The sequence below is a fragment of the Mustela putorius genome, unplaced genomic scaffold (assembly GCF_011764305.1).
Source record: "Mustela putorius furo isolate JIRA1106 unplaced genomic scaffold, ASM1176430v1.1 tig00000129_pilon_pilon_pilon, whole genome shotgun sequence".
NCBI classification, from domain to species: domain Eukaryota; kingdom Metazoa; phylum Chordata; class Mammalia; order Carnivora; family Mustelidae; genus Mustela; species Mustela putorius.
This window is the reverse complement of record NW_025421290.1, coordinates 43,640,626-43,658,357: the sequence shown is the minus strand read 5'-3', so window position 1 is coordinate 43,658,357 and position 17,732 is coordinate 43,640,626. Positions and strand designations below refer to the sequence as shown.

General features: G+C 51.5%; 1 protein-coding gene across 1 annotated transcript; it reads left to right on the top strand.

Annotated features, from left to right (window-relative positions):
• Nucleotides 1–4,100: 4,100 nt before the first annotated feature.
• Nucleotides 4,101–17,338, top strand: SERPINA12 (serpin family A member 12). Its single transcript, XM_004754750.3, has 5 exons — nt 4,101–4,308; nt 9,733–10,383; nt 12,031–12,301; nt 15,187–15,334; nt 16,817–17,338. The coding sequence occupies exons 2-5, from the start codon at nt 9,750–9,752 to the stop codon at nt 17,006–17,008; spliced, it is 1,245 nt and encodes a 414-aa protein (XP_004754807.1). The 5' UTR covers nt 4,101–4,308; nt 9,733–9,749; the 3' UTR covers nt 17,009–17,338.
• Nucleotides 17,339–17,732: the final 394 nt, after the last annotated feature.

Here is a 17,732-nt window from a genome sequence, read left to right as displayed (position 1 = left end):
CTTAGTTAAAAGCCATTTTGTTGTTTGTGCAAGTAAAACTTAAACTGACTCTGCCCCCCTCCCCCCAAGAGGAACTTACTTAAAAGCAAGTCTGGGGAACCAGTAAAATATGGTCAGCCAGTTCCTAATAACAGAGCCCAGAATACAAGGCCAGGTCAGCCAGTTCTTGATAACAGAGCCCAGGATACAAGGACGAGTCCGGCCAGGTGGAGACATCCAATCAGTAAGAAACACACATACTTTTTCCCTAACCACCAAAGAATGTAAACCCTGCCTTTTGGGCGCCAACCTTGAGCACCAATTCTGACCACAGTAATAGGTTAGGTCAAACAGCTACTATAGGGTATATTATAATTCAATTGGCCACCCGCGTGTGACCTAACATGACTACAATCTCATTAGCCACCCATGTGTGGCCAGACTTTTGCTCTATAAAAGTTAGTCTGTGAGACTGGGAGGGGTCGCTCTCTTCAGAGACGGCCCTGGCCGGTCAGTCTGACTTCTAATGCTTGGCATAGAATAGAGCTTTGCAGAACTTTCACCTTGTTTCAGTCTCATTCCCCTGACCAATCAGTCTAACTTCTAATACTTGGCATAAAATAAAGCTTTAAATAACTTTCATTTTGTCTCAGTCTCGTTTCGTTTAATAATGGACCCAACAGTTTGTTTAAATGCAACTGACTCAAGGGTAACTGCTAAGAGATTGGCCTCAGGCAACCAGAGATCCAGCGTTCCCCCTGCTCCCCCACTGGACAGGTAGGTAAACTGAGATCCATAGCCAGGTATGGCTTCCCCAGTCACCTGTGCAAGACAGGTCAGCAATGTCTGGACCCTGGAGCACAGACTCAGGCCTGTGGGTTCCAGACCTCCTAGAGCTTGAGGGAGGCCAGGGTGCGGGAATTGAACCCAGCCTCCATCTGGGAAGTGAGGCAGCGACCAAGTAAGTGTGTGCACGGGGCAGCTGGTGATCCACAGCTGTACCAGGCCCCTCCTGTCCCAGGGAAGGAATCTGGGCAGGATGGCTCTGTTCAGAGACCTTACAGAGATCAGGGCCGTGGAACCAGGGCGTGGAATGGAGTGTATCATCCTGATTTCTGAGCAGCGTGCCCTCGCCATGCTCTGTGAGTTCACCTGGGTGCCAAACACTCAGGTCCTAGCTAGCTGGGCCTCTCTTGGTGGACCTACAGAGCTCCCACAATAGAGCTCGCAAAGTGCTAGGTGCTGTGTGGGATGGTGACAGAAAAGCAGGCCTGGGCTCTTCTAGGCAGGGAGGAAGGGAACTCCCGGGCAGTTTGCTCTTGGGATGTGGACCCAAGAGGGGCCTCCTGGCCAGGCTGGGCCGGTGGGTGGGGGAGGGAGGAGGGGACAGACGCAGGTGTGGCAGGTCCTGAGCCGAAGCCCACCCAGGTTGCAGATGAGGCTGTGGGAACAGGGAGTCTAGAAGAGCCTGCTTGAAAACCTGGGACTGTAGGACCAGGACACAAAGAGGGCTTGCAGCCTGGGAGGAGCAAGAAATGTGTGTGTGCTTGTGTGTGCATGTGTGTGTGCATGTAGGTGCACGTGCGTGTGCGTGCACCTGTGTGTCTTAGGGGAAAGAGCCAAGGGCAGAGGTTACCATTCAAATAGACAGATGTTCTGTTCCCTCCTCTGTGCCTGGCCTCACGGCCTGGAACACCTGTCTGGGCTAGGTGTGCAGATACTGTGGCCACTGATCTCATTTATGTTCTTCCAGACCTATGGCTAGAACAAGGGATTAGGAACCAGAAGGTCTGAGTGTTTAGTCTTGGGTCTGCTACTAATCTGGCTAAGTGAACCTCAGTTTTCTCACATGGGGAATGGGTCTAACAGCACCCAACTTACAAAGTTGACGTGAAAAATACGTATCAGCAAATGTATTTTGTAATAATGCATTCTGGAAGCCTTCACTGAGCTTGGCTCTATCTCTGTGCTCGCCCATGTTCCAGCAGACCTGTGATGCGGGTGTCACTGCCTGTCATGGTCACTGCTTGTTCCTAGGTCCCTCACAGGCCTGGCGTCTGGGACAGCCGGATAGCAAGGGGGCATCTGGAAGCTCCCTGCTCCCCCCTCCTCCAGACACACGGCTGTTGCACAAAAACACTCTCGGGCCATGTTCCAGCCGCACGCCACTGTCTCTCATCTGTCTGCTCGCTGCAGTGTCCCCAGACTCGACAATCACCTTTACCCTCCTAGCCCTCCATGGACGCCAGGCCCAAATCCATGAGTGTCCCCAGCTAAGGGTGGTCAGGACAGCCCCGAGTCTAGGCTGTGGCCCCTTGATGGGTGCTGAGAAGGGGCTGTGCTCTCCACCAGCACCCACCTCCATGCGGCTCTCCGGCAGCTGATCAGGACCCCTGGCTGGCATGGGCAGCTGGTCACTAAGATTCAGGGCCTGGCCTCCCTTGGGGGTTCCCCTCCACTGTGGCCTCCTGGTCTGAGCTGAGGCCTTCCCAGCATAGCCCCATATTGTTCAGCAACCAACCTGCCTGGCCCCACCCATGGCCCCTCCCTGGCCTCACCCGTGCGTCTCCCATGGGAGTCTGGCCCGGAGCAGAGTGGGTCTGTGGCAGGCCAGTGGGTGTGAGCCACAGACTCACACGGGTGTCGCCCTGTCATTACCGAGAAGGGTTCTTCCCTCCCAAACCAGGGCACAGCCCCAGATTCTAGGTCAGCGTCTGCCCGGCTGCATCTCAGCCTCCATCGCGATGAGACCACGGCCCTCGCCTCCGCCCCTCCTGCCGCCACGGCCACATTCCCCACCCCGTACCCCTCAGTGAACAGAGCCCGACAGTGAGCCCTCCCACCTTGGCCAATCACTCAGGGGATCTGGCCCAGATGCAGGCCTCCCTGGCAGAGGGAAGGTGGCCTCCTGCAGGGGCTCTTGGGTCTGCTACTAGGGGGCGAGGAGCCCAGTAGGGGCTCCTGGCCTCCCGCAGGGGCTCTTCCTAATCTTGGCAATTCAGGACCCCCATGTCTCCACGTCCTGGGGGGCTCTGCTCTGTGAGTGGATCAGGATGTGGCTGACCCAGGCCTAGGGCAGAGCCAGGGTCCCCTCTTTTCCAGAAGGCTTCGCTGGGCCAACTTCACTGTATGGCTTTGGGGATGCGAGTCATGTCTCTTCTAAAAGTCGCATCCCGAAGAAGGAGAAACACTGTCCACCCCTCCTGGTACTGTGGTCACGTGGGACCTGTTAGGGAATGTCACCAAGCGGGGAAGGAATATTTGCATGATTTTTCTGCTCATTAGAATTAAAGAATGCCGAACTGCAAGCAGGTGTGGGGGCACCTGGGCAGCTTGGTCGGCTGAGCGTCTGACTCTTGATTTCAGTTCAAGTTGTGATCTCAGTGTTGTGAGAACGAGCCCTGTGTTGGGCTCCATGCTCAGTGTGAAGAGATTCTTCCTCGCCCTCTGCCCCTGCTTGCGTGATCTCAATCTCTCTCTCTCTCTTCCTCTCTCTTAAAATAAAAAAATAAAATAAAATAAAATCCTTAAAAAAAAAATAAGCAGGTGCATTGGGCTCATCACTCTTCCCTCCTGGGATCAGAGGGTTTGAAGGATAAGAATTCTAGTTTATTTTAAAACTTTTAAAAGTTCATTCTTAGGGAATACCTGTTCCTTAAAGCCAAATTGGAAAACACGGAAGAGTCAGGAGGGGAAAACCAACCATCTTCTCATTACTCCAGTGCAACAAGCAGGCAGAAAGCAATTTGTTATTTTCTTGAAGGATCGCAAACTTTGATGTGAGTGTTGGATTCTTGCTTATCCCCAACAGAAACTATTTCATTGTTTCTCTTCATCCCCAAAGCACTCTATGCCAGCTGAAGTAAAGGAACTGACTGTCGTAGAAGATGGAAAAATAGCAAAAGAAAGAAATGGGGGAGAATGGGAATGACCCCCCAAGAAACCCAGCTGTCAACCTCTTCCCATCAATGACAGCGGCGGTGTTTGGGTTGGCTATTTCATAGTAATCTACCTGTGGAACAGTCCAGGTTCCAGACCCACAGTGATTGGGAAATGCACTCGTTGCAAAAGTTGTAAATAGACTTCATTAGAAAAGCCACAGCCCAGCAGGCGTGGTCTAAATATCACGGGGCTGCCTCCGGGGATGAGGAGAAGCCCCCGAGGAAGCGGTGTGGCCATTTCTCCCAGAGTCCCCATCACCTGCCCACTCAGGCCGGCTAATTTTATTGGCCTTTGGTCTACTTTACCGAGAGGCTATGGACGTATAAATAATAAAGCAAGAAAAACAGATCCATTTGGCTGCCTCAGTGGATTTCTCCTGAATGTGCTGTGAGTATCCGGTCTTGTCGGTTGGTTGGTTGGTTTTCTTGTCTAACCCATGCAAAGCTGGGGTGACAGCCTGCAGTCCCAGGGTGGGTGTCTTGCAGGAAATTCTGGAGGCTCTCCAAATCAGGGAAACCCCTCTCTTGAAGAGTGTGCTGGGCATTTTGGTGAATCCTGATTCATTTTCACGGATGTTGCCCCCCTAGTGCTTTTCTAAAGGAAAATCCTTGGTGGGAGTGGAGTGGGGGTTGTCCCAGGAGAAAAAGGAGGTCCTTCCCATTCAGGTCTGCCCCTGCCCTGGGGCTCAGGCTGTGCTCTGCATGAGCTGTTTGTTTGTCTTTATCTCTCACCAAGAACAGAAGCTATCCTTACCAACTCTTGATTTGGGGGAAGAAAGGAAGGCGGAGGAGCCAGCCCCACATGCTGTTGTAGAATTGCCCTAATTGAGCTGATTTCCGCTCTGATGCATCAAAATGTGCAGTGTGACCTCAGAGAGCTCCCTTGTCTGCTGGGTCTCCCTTTCTCCTTTAGGGCACGAGTGGCCCCAAACTTGACAATGGCTCAGCCTTCCCAACCATGCACTCCCTCATCCTGGAATGAGGTCACTGAAGGCAGGAGGAATGGGCCATATAAAGACGTGGAAAGTGCTCGAGGATTTGGAGAAGTCTGTGGGTCTGGCTGGGGACACTGCCTCTCAGGAAAGAGAGCTCCAGATGTGGGCTCCAGGTTAGACTGTGGGCGGGCCCCTCGTGAAGGCTTCAAATATTTTTTAAAAGAATGAAGGCAGAAATCTCCAGGGCAAATGTAGGGATAAGACGATGGACTCGTGCCCCACCCTCTTAGTTTCCGAGAAAGGAGGACGAAGCCTATTGCAATCCCCAATGGCGTTTGTTCCCAGGTCTTCTCCTCTCCTGTCCTGCAGGGGAGGGAGGATCTGTCTTACCACCACTTCATTCTAAACCTGTTTCCAGAAAATAACGTCTAATATATCTAGTGCGATCTCCCCTTAAAACAATATCCATCCCTTAAAGTAGGTGGACCCCAGTGCATAGCTGGGATAGGTCCACAAGCCCAGGGCTTCGGTGCTGGTCTTTTGGGGGTGCCAAGGTACATCTTTAGGAAGGGGCCCTCGGACCCTGCAGTCCAAGGGTGGGCACTGAGTTTATGCAAGGGCTGTGCCCTCCGTGGAGAGCTCTGGAAAGGACTGGAGGGAAACCGGGGTCTCAGAGGGCCTGGGACTTCTCAGGGCAGGGAACCACTGTCCAGCCTGTGCAGGGAGAGACCCCTCACTGAGTGGGGGGCACTGTGTCTGGCAGTCACTCATTAGGGAACCAGCCACTAGGGAAGGGGGCTTGTCCAGGGCACCCTAAGCTTTTTAGTCTTACTGACCTGAGGGCGGACACTGCATAAGTTTTTCCCTGCCTGGCAGGAGCATGGAGCCCCAAACACCATGCACGGAGTGATTCTGATTTCTGTGTGTGCCCCATTTGCTGCTCTTATTGCTCCAAACTACCAGGGAGAGTAAGGACGAACGGACTCCTGGCATTCGTGTTGAAAGCGCTATCCTACCCCTCTCCCCATGCCTCAGTCTCTTTGCTCTCCCATTACAAAGCCCACTGGGACGGCATGGGAGGCGAAAGCAGAACTCCTTCCTGGGGACCCTTCCGAGGGCAGACGCAGGGCACCTGGGCTGCTCGCTCAGAGGGCTCCTCGCCCGGCTTGGATCTGTCTTCAGGAGGACCATGCTACTTCTTATGTTTGTAAGAGGAAGGAATTGATACCCCAAATGGAAAGGGAATGTGGGAGCAGGAGAGTCAGAGAGGACTGGCAAGGCAGGTGGTAGCTTTACCGCCCCATGTGGCCCCCACCAGGCTCAGGTTCTATCTTGCCCTTTTTCTTCCTGATTGTGTTTATTTATCTTATGAAGGTCACAACCACACACATACACACACACACACACACACACACACACAACCACACACACATGTGCGCGTGCGCCCTCCAAACTAAAAACCAACAAAGAATTGCTCAACGTGGGCAGCCTATCAATTTATTGGGAAATAACCAGTTGCTCTGCTATTTTAATGAACAGAATAAAAGTTAGCCTCCTCAGGTATCTGGGGCTGGTACACATCTGACAAGTTTGCATTGAGTTTAGAGCCTGTGATGATGGGTGGAGAGGTCCAGAAACGGGGCCAGTGTGGGCTGCTTGGGGGAAGAAAGGCTAGACCATTGGAACTCCGTGGGGCAGATGAAGACACTGAGGCTGGAAAGGCTTAATAGACTTCTTCTGGGCCACCTCACAGACACACAAGCTGGAGAGGACCAACATCCAGACTTTTAATTCCATAATCAGTGCTTATTCCAAAAACTTGGAGAAGTGGAAAACACTTTTAGGGGCCACTGATGGGGCATCACTATAAAATGTGTGTGCGTGTGTGTGTGTGTGTACGCACACCAAAAGCTTCCAGCAGCTTCCCTCCTCTGCTCCAAGTTCAGGCCCTGTGCCCAGACCCACACAGCGCTCCCAGAAGGTTGTCCACAGGCTTTGCGTCTCACCTAACTGGTGGGGAACCTACTGCTGGGAATGTTCTCTCTGCTCCTCGACAGAGGTAGCTAACTTCTCCACTCCCCAGTGTTAGGAATTAGCTCCCGTGCAGGCAGCAATCTACTCTGAATACAAGAAGCTTCTACTTTTCTTTCTTTTTTTTTCCCAAATTTTTATTTAAAGTCTAGTTAGTTATCATAGAGCGTTGTATTGGTTTCAGGAGTAAGATTCAGTGATTCATCACTTCTGTACAACACCCAGGGCTCATCCCAACAAGTGGAGTTTCTATTTTTAAACCAGGCCGACTCTGTAAACAGTCCAGCCCGGTAACCTGTGAGAGCGAATCCTTTCCATTTTTAATTTTCTTCCTTTATCTGAAATATCCTCAGGGACTTCACAAACCTTGTCTTCTATAACCTATCTTCACACAGTCCCCAGAGCTCTTGTCCATCCCCAGCTATAGTTTTTACTAGAATCTATGTCATTAGCAGTGGAAGGTGCTGAGAGATCACCTGAGCTCAAAGAGGGGGTGTCCTTTTCCGGTGTCACACAGCAGTGAGGTGTGTGGGATCAGAGCCCAGAGTCCTCCCTGCCTGGTAGTCCTGAGATTTTTTTTTATATGCACGTGTATTTGTTAGGATGATTTTGGCCTCCAGTAGCTGACTGTGTAATTCACACTAGCACCGCCGGAAGTCTAGGGGCTGGGTGTGCTCTGGGTTCACCTACTCTGTGGCCCCAGATCCAGTTTCTCTGCAAAACCCTGCCTGCTTCCATACCTTTCTGCCCGGGACATCCAGAGAAAGAGAGAGGGCAGCACCCCAATAGGCCAGCAAAGAGCCCCAAAATTCACCTTCCTTGGAACACTGAAGTCATGTGCTGAACCGCTCTCAGGGCTGAACCTCACTATGACCTAGTAGGACTGGGCCCAGCTCTTGGACCACCTCCTGGGAGCTGGGGGGGGGGCCCTGGCCCTGAGCCATATGGGCCGTTTGAGGAGATCGAGGCCCCTAGAGAAATAAAGGTCCATTAAGAAGATGGAAGCAACAGGTAGGATCCATGAGAATTCTCAGACCCTGGGTCAGAGTCTCGGCAGACCCTGTCCGCTGTGCTGAGGGCTGTGTCCACAGGACCTGGCATAAAGGGTTTGAGGGCACAAAGAACTTGGGGATTTGGGGCAAGCCAGGCATGGGTCCCGTGCCGGCATTCATTCATTCTCTCATTCAGTCAACTGGAAAGAGCCTCCTCCATGTCAGGCCCCAGGGATTTAGCTGCACGGACCCTGTTCGTGGTGGGCCCATTTCCCCCAGGCTGGCGGGGATGTGAGGGTTAGTTGCTAAAAGCTCACAGCTTCCCTCCCAAATCCAGAAAGTTGCTTTTGCTGGGTAGGAGCTAATGGACCCCAGAAGTTCTACCCCAGCCCTGGTCTCCTGGGCCGCTGACCATAGCACCTGAGCGCTGTCCAACAGGCCTGCGCCCTGGTCTCACAGGGTCAATGCTGCTCTGTGGCTGATGCTCCAGGGCCCTCTCCTGCAGATCAGGCCAAGTCTCCATATTATATGGAGCCACAACCTTGCTCAGTTCCTTCCCTTTCTGTTCTGCTTCCCTCACTTCCTGAGGAGCTTGTCCCATAAAGGCAATGCTAGAATCCTCATTGCGAGCTCTGTTTCTCAGGACCCCAATCTGAGGCAATCACAAATAGCCTTTACTGTTGAGACTGCACCGTTTCCCATGGATTGTAGGTAAACAGAGATGTAACGTACAGGAGAATACATAAGATTGCAAAGGATCAAGCAAAGAAATCTGCTTTCATTTGACACAGAAATTGGTGTAAAAATCATTGACTGTGCCATGTCCAACTAGAGAAATGAACAGGTTTTTTAGAATATCATAATTTTGGCAGCTCTCTATACCTTTAGGGCTAGAAATGAAGGGAAAACAAAAAATGAAACTTTTGTCTCTTCCCCCCCCCCCAAAAAAAAACTCAGTCTTGTTGGGAGAGGCTGAGCTGAGAAGTGGCGAAAGGAGCAGCAATCCTAGAGCCAGAAGATTTGGCTTTTCCTCTCTATAACACTGCCTCTCTTTCTTGGAAAATGTGTAGGGAAAGAGGTTTATTAGAGACCTGGTTTCTCTCTGTACAAAGGGCTTTATTTCTACAAATTAGTCAGGATTCTTTTAGTTGTAAGGAAATAATCCAACTCAAACCAGCCAACCCCAAAAGGCAAATGTATTGATTCTTATGACTTGGAGAAACAGAAATGTGTGAGCTTCAGGTAAAGTTTGATCCAGGAATTCCAAAGAAGTCACTAAGTTTGTCTCCCTGTTTCTCTCTTTCTATCTTTCTCTCTCTTCTGTCCTTCTGTATATGGGAGCCATAACCACATTTGGTTCTAGGACTATATCATTAAGCCATACACTCCAGAGTTAAGAGTCCTGTGCATTCGCAGGGAAAGACTCTGATCTGATTCTGGTCATTCTCATTCCTTAACCAATCAGTGTGGCAGTGGATGGAGTATTCTGGTGGCCTAGCTCCAGTCACATGCCCATGCTATGGGGTATTCTTACTATGATCCAATGGGGTGGAGGGAGCAGTTGGTCAAAGGAATTGAGATGCTATTACCATAAGCCAGGGGAGAAGAGTACAAAATCAAGAGCTATCTTCTACACTCAGCCCTCTCGATAAAAGGGGGACAGCCATTTCTAATTGCCATGGTGACTACAAAGCATAAATGCTAAGATGGGTGCCAAAGAATCTAGAAATTGCTATGTATATCACATGCTTGTCACTGTATTGCTGCCTTCATCTGGTCTTCCTTGTAGGTAATATGGGGCAGTGGGGTTGTTTTTTTCTTTTCTTTGCTAACCTCAAGTCTACTACTCAACAGGACAATCTCTAAGGAAAATGAACCCCATGCTGGGCCCGGGCCTACTTTTGGCTGGCCTTCTCACTGTGGAAGGTCTTCTGAATTCTGACTTCACTCCTAAGTATCGTGGACCTGCAAGCCAGATCCAGTCATGGAAGGGAAGGAGGGCAGCCCAGGAGCTCACAAAGCGAAACACAGACTTCAGTTGCAACCTTTATAGGAAGCTGGCCTCCAATAGCCCCAACAAGAACATCTTCTTCTCCCCCTTGAGCATCTCTGCAGCCTTTTCCATGCTGTCTTTGGGTGCCCAGGACTCCACCCTGGATGAGATCAAGAGGGGCTTCAGCTTCAGGAATATGCCAGAGAGAGAACTTCATGAGGGCTTTCATTACCTCATCCACAGGATGAACCAGGGGAGCAAGGACCTCGAACTGGACCTTAAAAACACCTTGTTCATTGACCAGAAGCTGCAGCCACAGAAGCAGTTTTTGACAGAGGTCAAGAACCTGTACAATGCAGACACTGTCCCCACCAACTTCCAGAACTTGGGAGACACTCGGAAGCAGATCAATGATTATGTCAGTCAGAAAACCCAGGGGAAAATCAATAACCTGATCAAGAATATAGCCCCTGGCACTGTGATGCTTCTTACAAATTGTATTTTCTTTCGAGGTAAGGCTTGGGGCATATTGGTATGGAAAGGGAAGAATTTCTAGTAGACTTGGATTAAAGATCTGGTTGGCCATAGGCTTGTTCTGTGACCTTGAATTCATATGTAATCAATCTTTCAGAACCCTACCTGTCCCATGTAAAATGAGTGCATTTATATATAACTCATAGGACAGTTGTTGGTAATCAAAGTAAAAATGCATGAGAAATGAATTTGGGGAAGTCTCCATTATTCTTCATATGTGCATTTTCATATTACTGATTATCCTAACACAGCACTGGTTGTAGAGGTTGGAGTGACATTCTTTTCCCATTTCTTAAATGAGGAAATTGTAACATGGAGAAACTTAGAGTAACAAAACCAGGACTAGAACTCGCTTCTCTTGACCCATAGGCTGTGCACTTTATGTTACTCCAAGTAGATACTTAGGATGGTGATGGTGTAGATGATGAGGATGTTGTTCACTTTGGTAGATGCATTGGTCTTGTCACATTCCATAGATTCCCCAAGTCTGAGGGTGTGAGACTAAAAAAGGAAATGGAAAAATATTCCCAAATCCAAGCTTTATCCCTCCCCCCACCCCCTTGCCCGACCACACACACCCACTCTCCTGCCCCATGCACACAAAAAGGTTGGCCAGCATGGGTTAGAATCAGAGGCCAACAGCCCTCAGGTCAGGCAAGATCACTGCTGGGCTGTCAGGGACATGGTCCTGAATATGGAAGTCCAGTTTTCCCCAAATCCAGCGAGACTGATGACATAGAGGAAAAGAGCAGAGGGAGGAGAACCTGGAAATTTCCAAAGTCACTGCATCACCTAGATTGTAAAAGCAATGGCAACAGTGGTGCTGTTGATGACTGGCATCCACTCAACACTCACTGTACAAGATCACTGAGCTGTGCTGCCTTTCCCACTCAGCCACAAAGCATATGAAGTACCCATCAAAATCTTCTTTCTTCAGACAAGGGCACTGAAGACTAGAGAGGTTAAGACATCCATCTAAAGTCATCCTTCTAGAACAGTGAAACCAGAGTTGAGTTCAGGGACTTGGCTCTCAAGTCCCCCTACTAGGGTCTCTGAGGTTGGCAGGTGTGAAAAGACCCAGGTCAGAGTTTATGTCCAATGGCATCATAGAGTTCTCAGGGTCAAAAAAGAAGAGTCTAAACACCCAGCTTTGAGTGTTTGCTGTTCTTTAGCAGGTTCCCAAGGGCAGCCTATTCCTTTGGTTTTCTCATTCTTACACGAGAGCAGCTACTCCAGGACTAACTTTAGAATAGAGTGTTTTTCACTCACACCAGAACCAAATAAATCCCACTAAGTATTACCCAGCCCCTTCTGCTGGAACCCAGTCCACAGGCTCACTCAGCCTCAGGAGCAGCTGGGCTTCAGGCAGTCCATGGGTCCCCTCTCAGTTTAGCAATCTTGGTTGTGTGTTCTTTGGGAGCTGACAACCAAACCCATAGCCATCTTACCAGGAGTTTCCAGGGCACGGTACAAAGAGCAAGGATTCCTGGAGACCTGCCCTCACATTCCAGAGTATCCAAATGCCCTCCTTGAATCCATGTGGACAGAGACCAGTGGTTAGCTGGGCCCAGTCAGCTCTTCCCTTTCAGGACACTTATGCCACTTTGTCCTTCTTCACTCCTAAGCCAGGTGGCAGCAGGAATTTGATCCAAAAGCAACTAAAGAGGAAGACTTCATTCTGGATGGAAATGAGCGAGTGAAAGTGCCCATGATGTTTCATGGGGGCATGTATGAGACAGGCTACGATAGACAGCTGTCCTGCACCATCCTGGAAATGCCCTACCAGGGCACCATTACTGCCACCTTCATCCTTCCTGATGAGGGCAAAATGAAGAATGTGGAGGCGGCCTTGAAGAGGGACACTCTTGACAGATGGAAGAAATTAGTCACACGGAGGTACGAGGGTGTCTGGCATAGGCAACTTCTTCCTTCTTCCTGCCTTCCCTTATACTCTTTGCTTCTTCTGGCCCGGATTTATTGAGCTCTGACCCCATCACCATGTCCTCTTCTGGGCTCCGTAATGAACTTGCATTTTGGTAGGAGGTAGACCAGAAAACAAGTCACAGGCATATAGTGAAGCCCTTGTTGTTAGAGGGAGACACATGTGTCATGAAAGTGGAGTGGACAGACCAGAACCACGGAGCTCAGTGGTGGTGGCAGAGGGAGCTCCAGGAGCAGGTGGCATCAGAGCTCAGTCTTCAGGGTTGAACAGTGGTGTGTGTTGATGGAAGAGGAGTGATGGGATCCCAGACAGAGAGAAACCACAAGGATAAACACGGGCTGTCAGAGGGAGTTGTTTATTGTACACAGAATCATGTTTCAACTCTAATGTCAAAACAAAACCAGCAAAGCGTGTCCCAAATAAGTTATACAAATAATAGTTGAAGAACGAAAGTGAATCAATATTTTAAGTGAAACAGATTTAAGATGAGCCAACAAAATTCTTTTCAGGCACTTGCTTACCAGTCGATTGTCTTGAGAAGGGTCAGGGCTGGGGACTTGGCAGTGTCAGCTTGGGTAGGAGCAGTGTCAGGGTGACCTCCTCCCTCCTCTGCACTCTCTCTCTTCCACCTCGCCCTCACCCTTGTTCTCCACCCAACAAGTCTTTACTGAGAGCCTCCACCCTGGCTGACACACTGTCGGGAGCCGGGAGGGTTATAGGGGAGGTAGATCGGATGCTAGGATGGAACTGGCTGCCATGGGTACTCTGCCATACAAAACACACCCTCAGAGGAACAGCAGAACACATCTCGGATATCTCAACTGACCCAAAAGCTCCATAAAAGAGAAATTCCATTTCTGAATGCTTCAGATAAAGTTGCTGTGCTGGGGGAATGGGGAGAAGCAGCAGGCTAAGTGGGAGGTCATCATCCCCTGATGCTCCCCGCTACAAACCCAGTCTGGTAGCTCGGCCCCAAGGGCTGCAGAGGGGCTTGGCACAGGCAACGTGAAGCCCCACTTGCTAGTCCCAGAGCTGCACCCCATGGGAAATTGGCAAGAATAACTTGGACATGAGGATGCTGAGTCCCCCGATCCAACTCTAGGACCTCAAGTCATCATAATTTGAATATTAAAGGAAATATGGCCTTATGGAGCCCACATGACATGAAGCCAGGACTTCTGGGTAAACTGGGAGTGGAGGCTCTTCCTTCACCTCCCATAACCCTCATTCCCCAAGATATTTCTGTGAACTCGGAAACTGTAGGGCAAAGGCTGGAAACCGCCAGTCTCCTTGGCAGCTCGTTTCACGGAGAAGAAATGACCCAGCTTGCCTGATGCCTTTGCCTCCTTCAGAGCTTATCAAATCTTCCCTGTGCTCCAGCATTGCTGATTCCCAAAGCTGATCTGTGCTTTCCGCCACTGGTCGCACTGCCTGCTTATACACAGATGCCCAGTTTATGCACCAATGATTATGGGATGCTTTTCATCGTACGGACCTTCTTGTCTGTCTTCCCTGCTAGAGCACGCACCCAAGGGCACAGGTTTCGCCTCTTCTGTTCACACATGCATCTAAGCATCTGATTTGTACAGAGGAGGCACTTAATTTGTTGAACGAATGAATGAGTGGAAAGGTAAGTCTGGGAGTCATTGGGCCCATGGCCGTTATTTAAAGCGACGACACTGCACGAGTTTCCTCTGGTGGGAGGAAAGACAGAAGAGAAGAGGACAGAAGGGTGAGGCTTGGACCATCACAGACAGTACAGGTACACGAGGAGATGGTTCTGAAAAGGGCGAGCAAAGGCGTGGCCGGTGAAGGAGGGGAGGCCGGACTTGGGTTGGAATGCTTCAAGGTGGAAAAAGGGGGATCCTTTCTCTGAGAGCTGTCTCTTGGGTCAAGTGAGCAGAGCTCAGCCGTGACCCTGGAAAGTGGAAGGTTGAGGGCAAAGACCCAAGTGGGGTGGGCTTTGGCAGGCGTGGGAGGAAGTGGAGATCGCTGGCAGAGACAACTCCTTTCTGCTATGAAAGGAAGAAGAGGAATGGGCTGGAAGCTGGAGAGTTGGCTCGGGGCCTGGGGAGATGTGTTTGCTCCTGTTTTGTAGGGCATCAGTTAACAGAGAACCTGGTCTGTTCCTGAAAGTGATCAGGCAGACACCGTTTGTGATGGATGGTGCCGAACAGAAAGGAATGCAGGCAGGGGCGAGGTCCTGGGTAGGCAAGAAGAAACAGGGCTCAGGGCTGGGGGACAGGAACGTAGGGCCCACAGGTGTCCCAGGACTGCTGATCCCAGCCCCCAGGCAGGGAGGCCCATCGGGTCTCAACCACAGAAGATACGGAGCCACTAACTCAAGGATGGTCAGGGACTCCTGAGTGCCCAAGTGGTTGGGGGAGATGAGATCTTTTGCTCCAGGTCACAGAGTTCATGAGAGTCAGAATGAATTTGAGCTCAGTTTTCTTGGCTTCAGCTCCCAGGCCCTTGGTGTCTCCAGCATCCAGCCTGCCGGGTCAGGGCAGGCTCAGGGCTCAGCCAAGGCCAGGACTGTCGAGGGATGACATCTCCATGTCTGCAGCCACAGGGGCCCCGAAACAGTGGGGACTTGAGGGCGTTTCTGTGGGTGATGTCTTTGGGACGCGGATGCTAGGAATAAGGGACACAGTTCAGAGAGCATAGGTGCTCTCAAGCCAGAGTTTCAGGGACAGAGTCCCTCCTTGTTGTGGGGACAAAGAGAGGGTCTGAGACCTCCAGGGCTGGGAAGACCAATGTCCCATTCATCACCTCCCCTGCAGCCTGACCGGGAGACCAAGGAGGCCCGGCCTCTCACCTGTCCTTCCCATTTCCCCAGGGTTGTAGACGTGTCCCTGCCCAGGTTCTCCATCACGGGTAACTATGACCTGAAGAGGACGCTCTCCCACCTGGGTATCACCAAAATCTTTGAGGAGCATGGGGAGCTCACCCGGATCGCCCCTCATCGGAGCCTGAAAGTGGGTGAGGTAAGCCTGCCCGGCCTGGATGCCCCCCCTCCCGACACACACACACGGAGCCTTTGCACAAGCCTGGGCCGGAGCCACTGTCCCAGCAGCTGAACCAGCCGGGTCTCGTACCCCCGGTCAGGCCAGGCACTGATCCAGCTCTGTCCCTAACCAACCTTGTCATCCTGGGACAATCATGTTGCTTCCCCAAGCCTCGTGTTTCCAGTCTTTAAAGTTGGAAATATCAAGTTCCTAGTTCTATTTTAGAGGTCAGTTCTGGGCAACAAACCAGTAATCAAGGCCTGGCACATTTTTCAGGTCAAGAGCCGGTGTAGGTCTGACCCAGGGCCTCCAAAAGGCCTCACGGCCTGGTTGGGAGTAAGCTGAAAACATGTGCATGGCCAAGAGATGAACAAGCCATGGGCCCTGTGGTTCCAAGCAAGGCAGAGCACCTGCCTGCTACAGGCAGAGAGGACCGTGGGGGGTAGGGTAGGGTCCCCAGTCTGAGCAGATATAATACAAGACACCCCGTTAACTTCACATTTCAGGTAAGTGACCAATTTCTTTAGTCCAAAATATTGCCTCGAAGAGACTTACACTGAAGATACTCATCGTTTATCTGAAACTGAAATTTGACGGTCCATCCCCACTTCATCTGGCAGCCCTACTTGTAGGTTAAAAGGGCATTGCCGGTGGGGAGATTGCAAGGAGCAGAGACAGGTGTGGGGAGTATCTTCCAGCCGGGCGAGCAGCACAGCCGGAGGGAAGAGGCAAGAGGAAGAAAGACAGAATTTTCCTCCTTTTCACTTAGACCTTCCCTAGGTCGCCAGAGCCAACTCCCCCTTTCCCGCGGGCCTTGGCTCAGTCCCATGGCTCATCTCGTTTCCGCAATTAGGTGAGCGCATGGCTGTGATTCCGTGTGTTGACGGCGGCTGGCTGCCCACTAGTAAAATTGCTAGGATTTTGTAGAATGGAATGAAATGTGTCAGGATGGGCAGAAAAGCAGGGTGGATCTCCACGTCCCAGATGTGGGTGCCCTGGGGTGGATGTGGGGTCTCAGTCATCCCTGATGTCCACCGCCCCCCCAACCTTGGTCCCTTCCTTGTCATCCCCCAGGAAGCTAAGAGGACTGTGCGCAGGACTGGGGGCTTCCTGGTGGGGACATCACCCTGTCCCTTCCATCTAGCTAACTTTCTGTAGACCCTTTCTGCCATTATACCTCTCAGCACTTCCCTGTCATTCACAGAAGGATAGCGGCCCCCACTCCATCCCCCCTGCTGCAGACGAGGCTCCCCCAGCCTCATGGCTCCCCTCACCCTGCCTCTGCTCGTCCTGCATCCTTCCGGCAATGCAGCAGAAGATCCAGGAGCCTGGGACGGCCAGCACCAGCCGGGTTACCACTCTGCTGGACCACCCTGGCTGAGGCCTCTCCCTCTCGGGGTCTCTCACTGTGCGTGGCCCAGAGTGGCTTGGCAACCCTGACCTCGATCCTGATTTCCGCAGGCGGTGCACAAGGCGGTGTTGAAGATGGACGAGAAGGGCACAGAGGGGGCGGCCGGCTCTGGAGCCCAGACGCTGCCCATGGAGACGCCGGTCTCCATCAAGATGAACAGGCCCTTTCTGGTGTGTATTAGGGATAGCGTCGTGTCCACCATCATCTTCTTGGGAAAGATTGTTAACCCCACTGGGCAATAAGGGGGTGTTTCAGCTCGCTGCAGGCCCCAGAGGCAGCCTGGGGCTGAAAATGTTTCATCTGCCTGAAATCGGGATCCCAGGACCTCCTAATCTCACCCCACACCTTCATGAACTCCCAAGACCACCATCTGAACAGGCAGTGCTCCTGGTTCTTTGGGTTCCTGTGCGCCCCAGCCCCCACCCCTGTCCTCCCTCAGCCCCCTCCCTGCCTGGTCCAGTTTCGATGGGCTTAGATGCCCCAGCCCCACCCACTTGGCTGGCTGTGATCTTCTCTCCCCGGGGAGGAGGAAAGGGGATTTTGTGATTTAATAAACACTCCCTCAGTTCTGCTGGCTGTTGGTGGATAATTTGGGGAAGCTGTGAGACAGGGCAAGTACCTGGGCTTTAGAGTGAGAGAGACCTAGGTTCAAATCTTAGTAACAAAGTGTCTTTGGGAAAGACACGGAGCTCCTCCGAGCCTGTTTCCTGTCATGAGGACAGGGATACTCCCCCTCTGGGGCTCTGCAAAATCGAACACTGCTAGTTCCGCTTGGTGAGCCCTTAGCCTTGGGTCTTTAGTATGTGAGCTACAAAGTCATGTCCCCCACAGGGTCCCCTGGGAGTTCAGGGTTCAGCGAGGCATCCAGTTGGAGGGCAAAGCAGCGGTGGGGCTGGACTGCCATTAGAGGGATGGAGCCTGAAGTAGCAGTAGCTAGGATCATTGCCTGAATCCAGAGCCTCCCCA

Bases quoted from the DNA above. Each gene is read 5' to 3' on its own strand.
- SERPINA12 (XM_004754750.3), top strand. From the start codon at position 9,750: ATGAACCCCATGCTGGGCCCGGGCCTACTTTTGGCTGGCCTTCTCACT. The intron at 12,302-15,186 runs GTACGAGGGTGT...CCATTTCCCCAG, and splicing joins AAGAAATTAGTCACACGGAG to GGTTGTAGACGTGTCCCTGC. The intron at 15,335-16,816 runs GTAAGCCTGCCC...TGATTTCCGCAG, and splicing joins GGAGCCTGAAAGTGGGTGAG to GCGGTGCACAAGGCGGTGTT.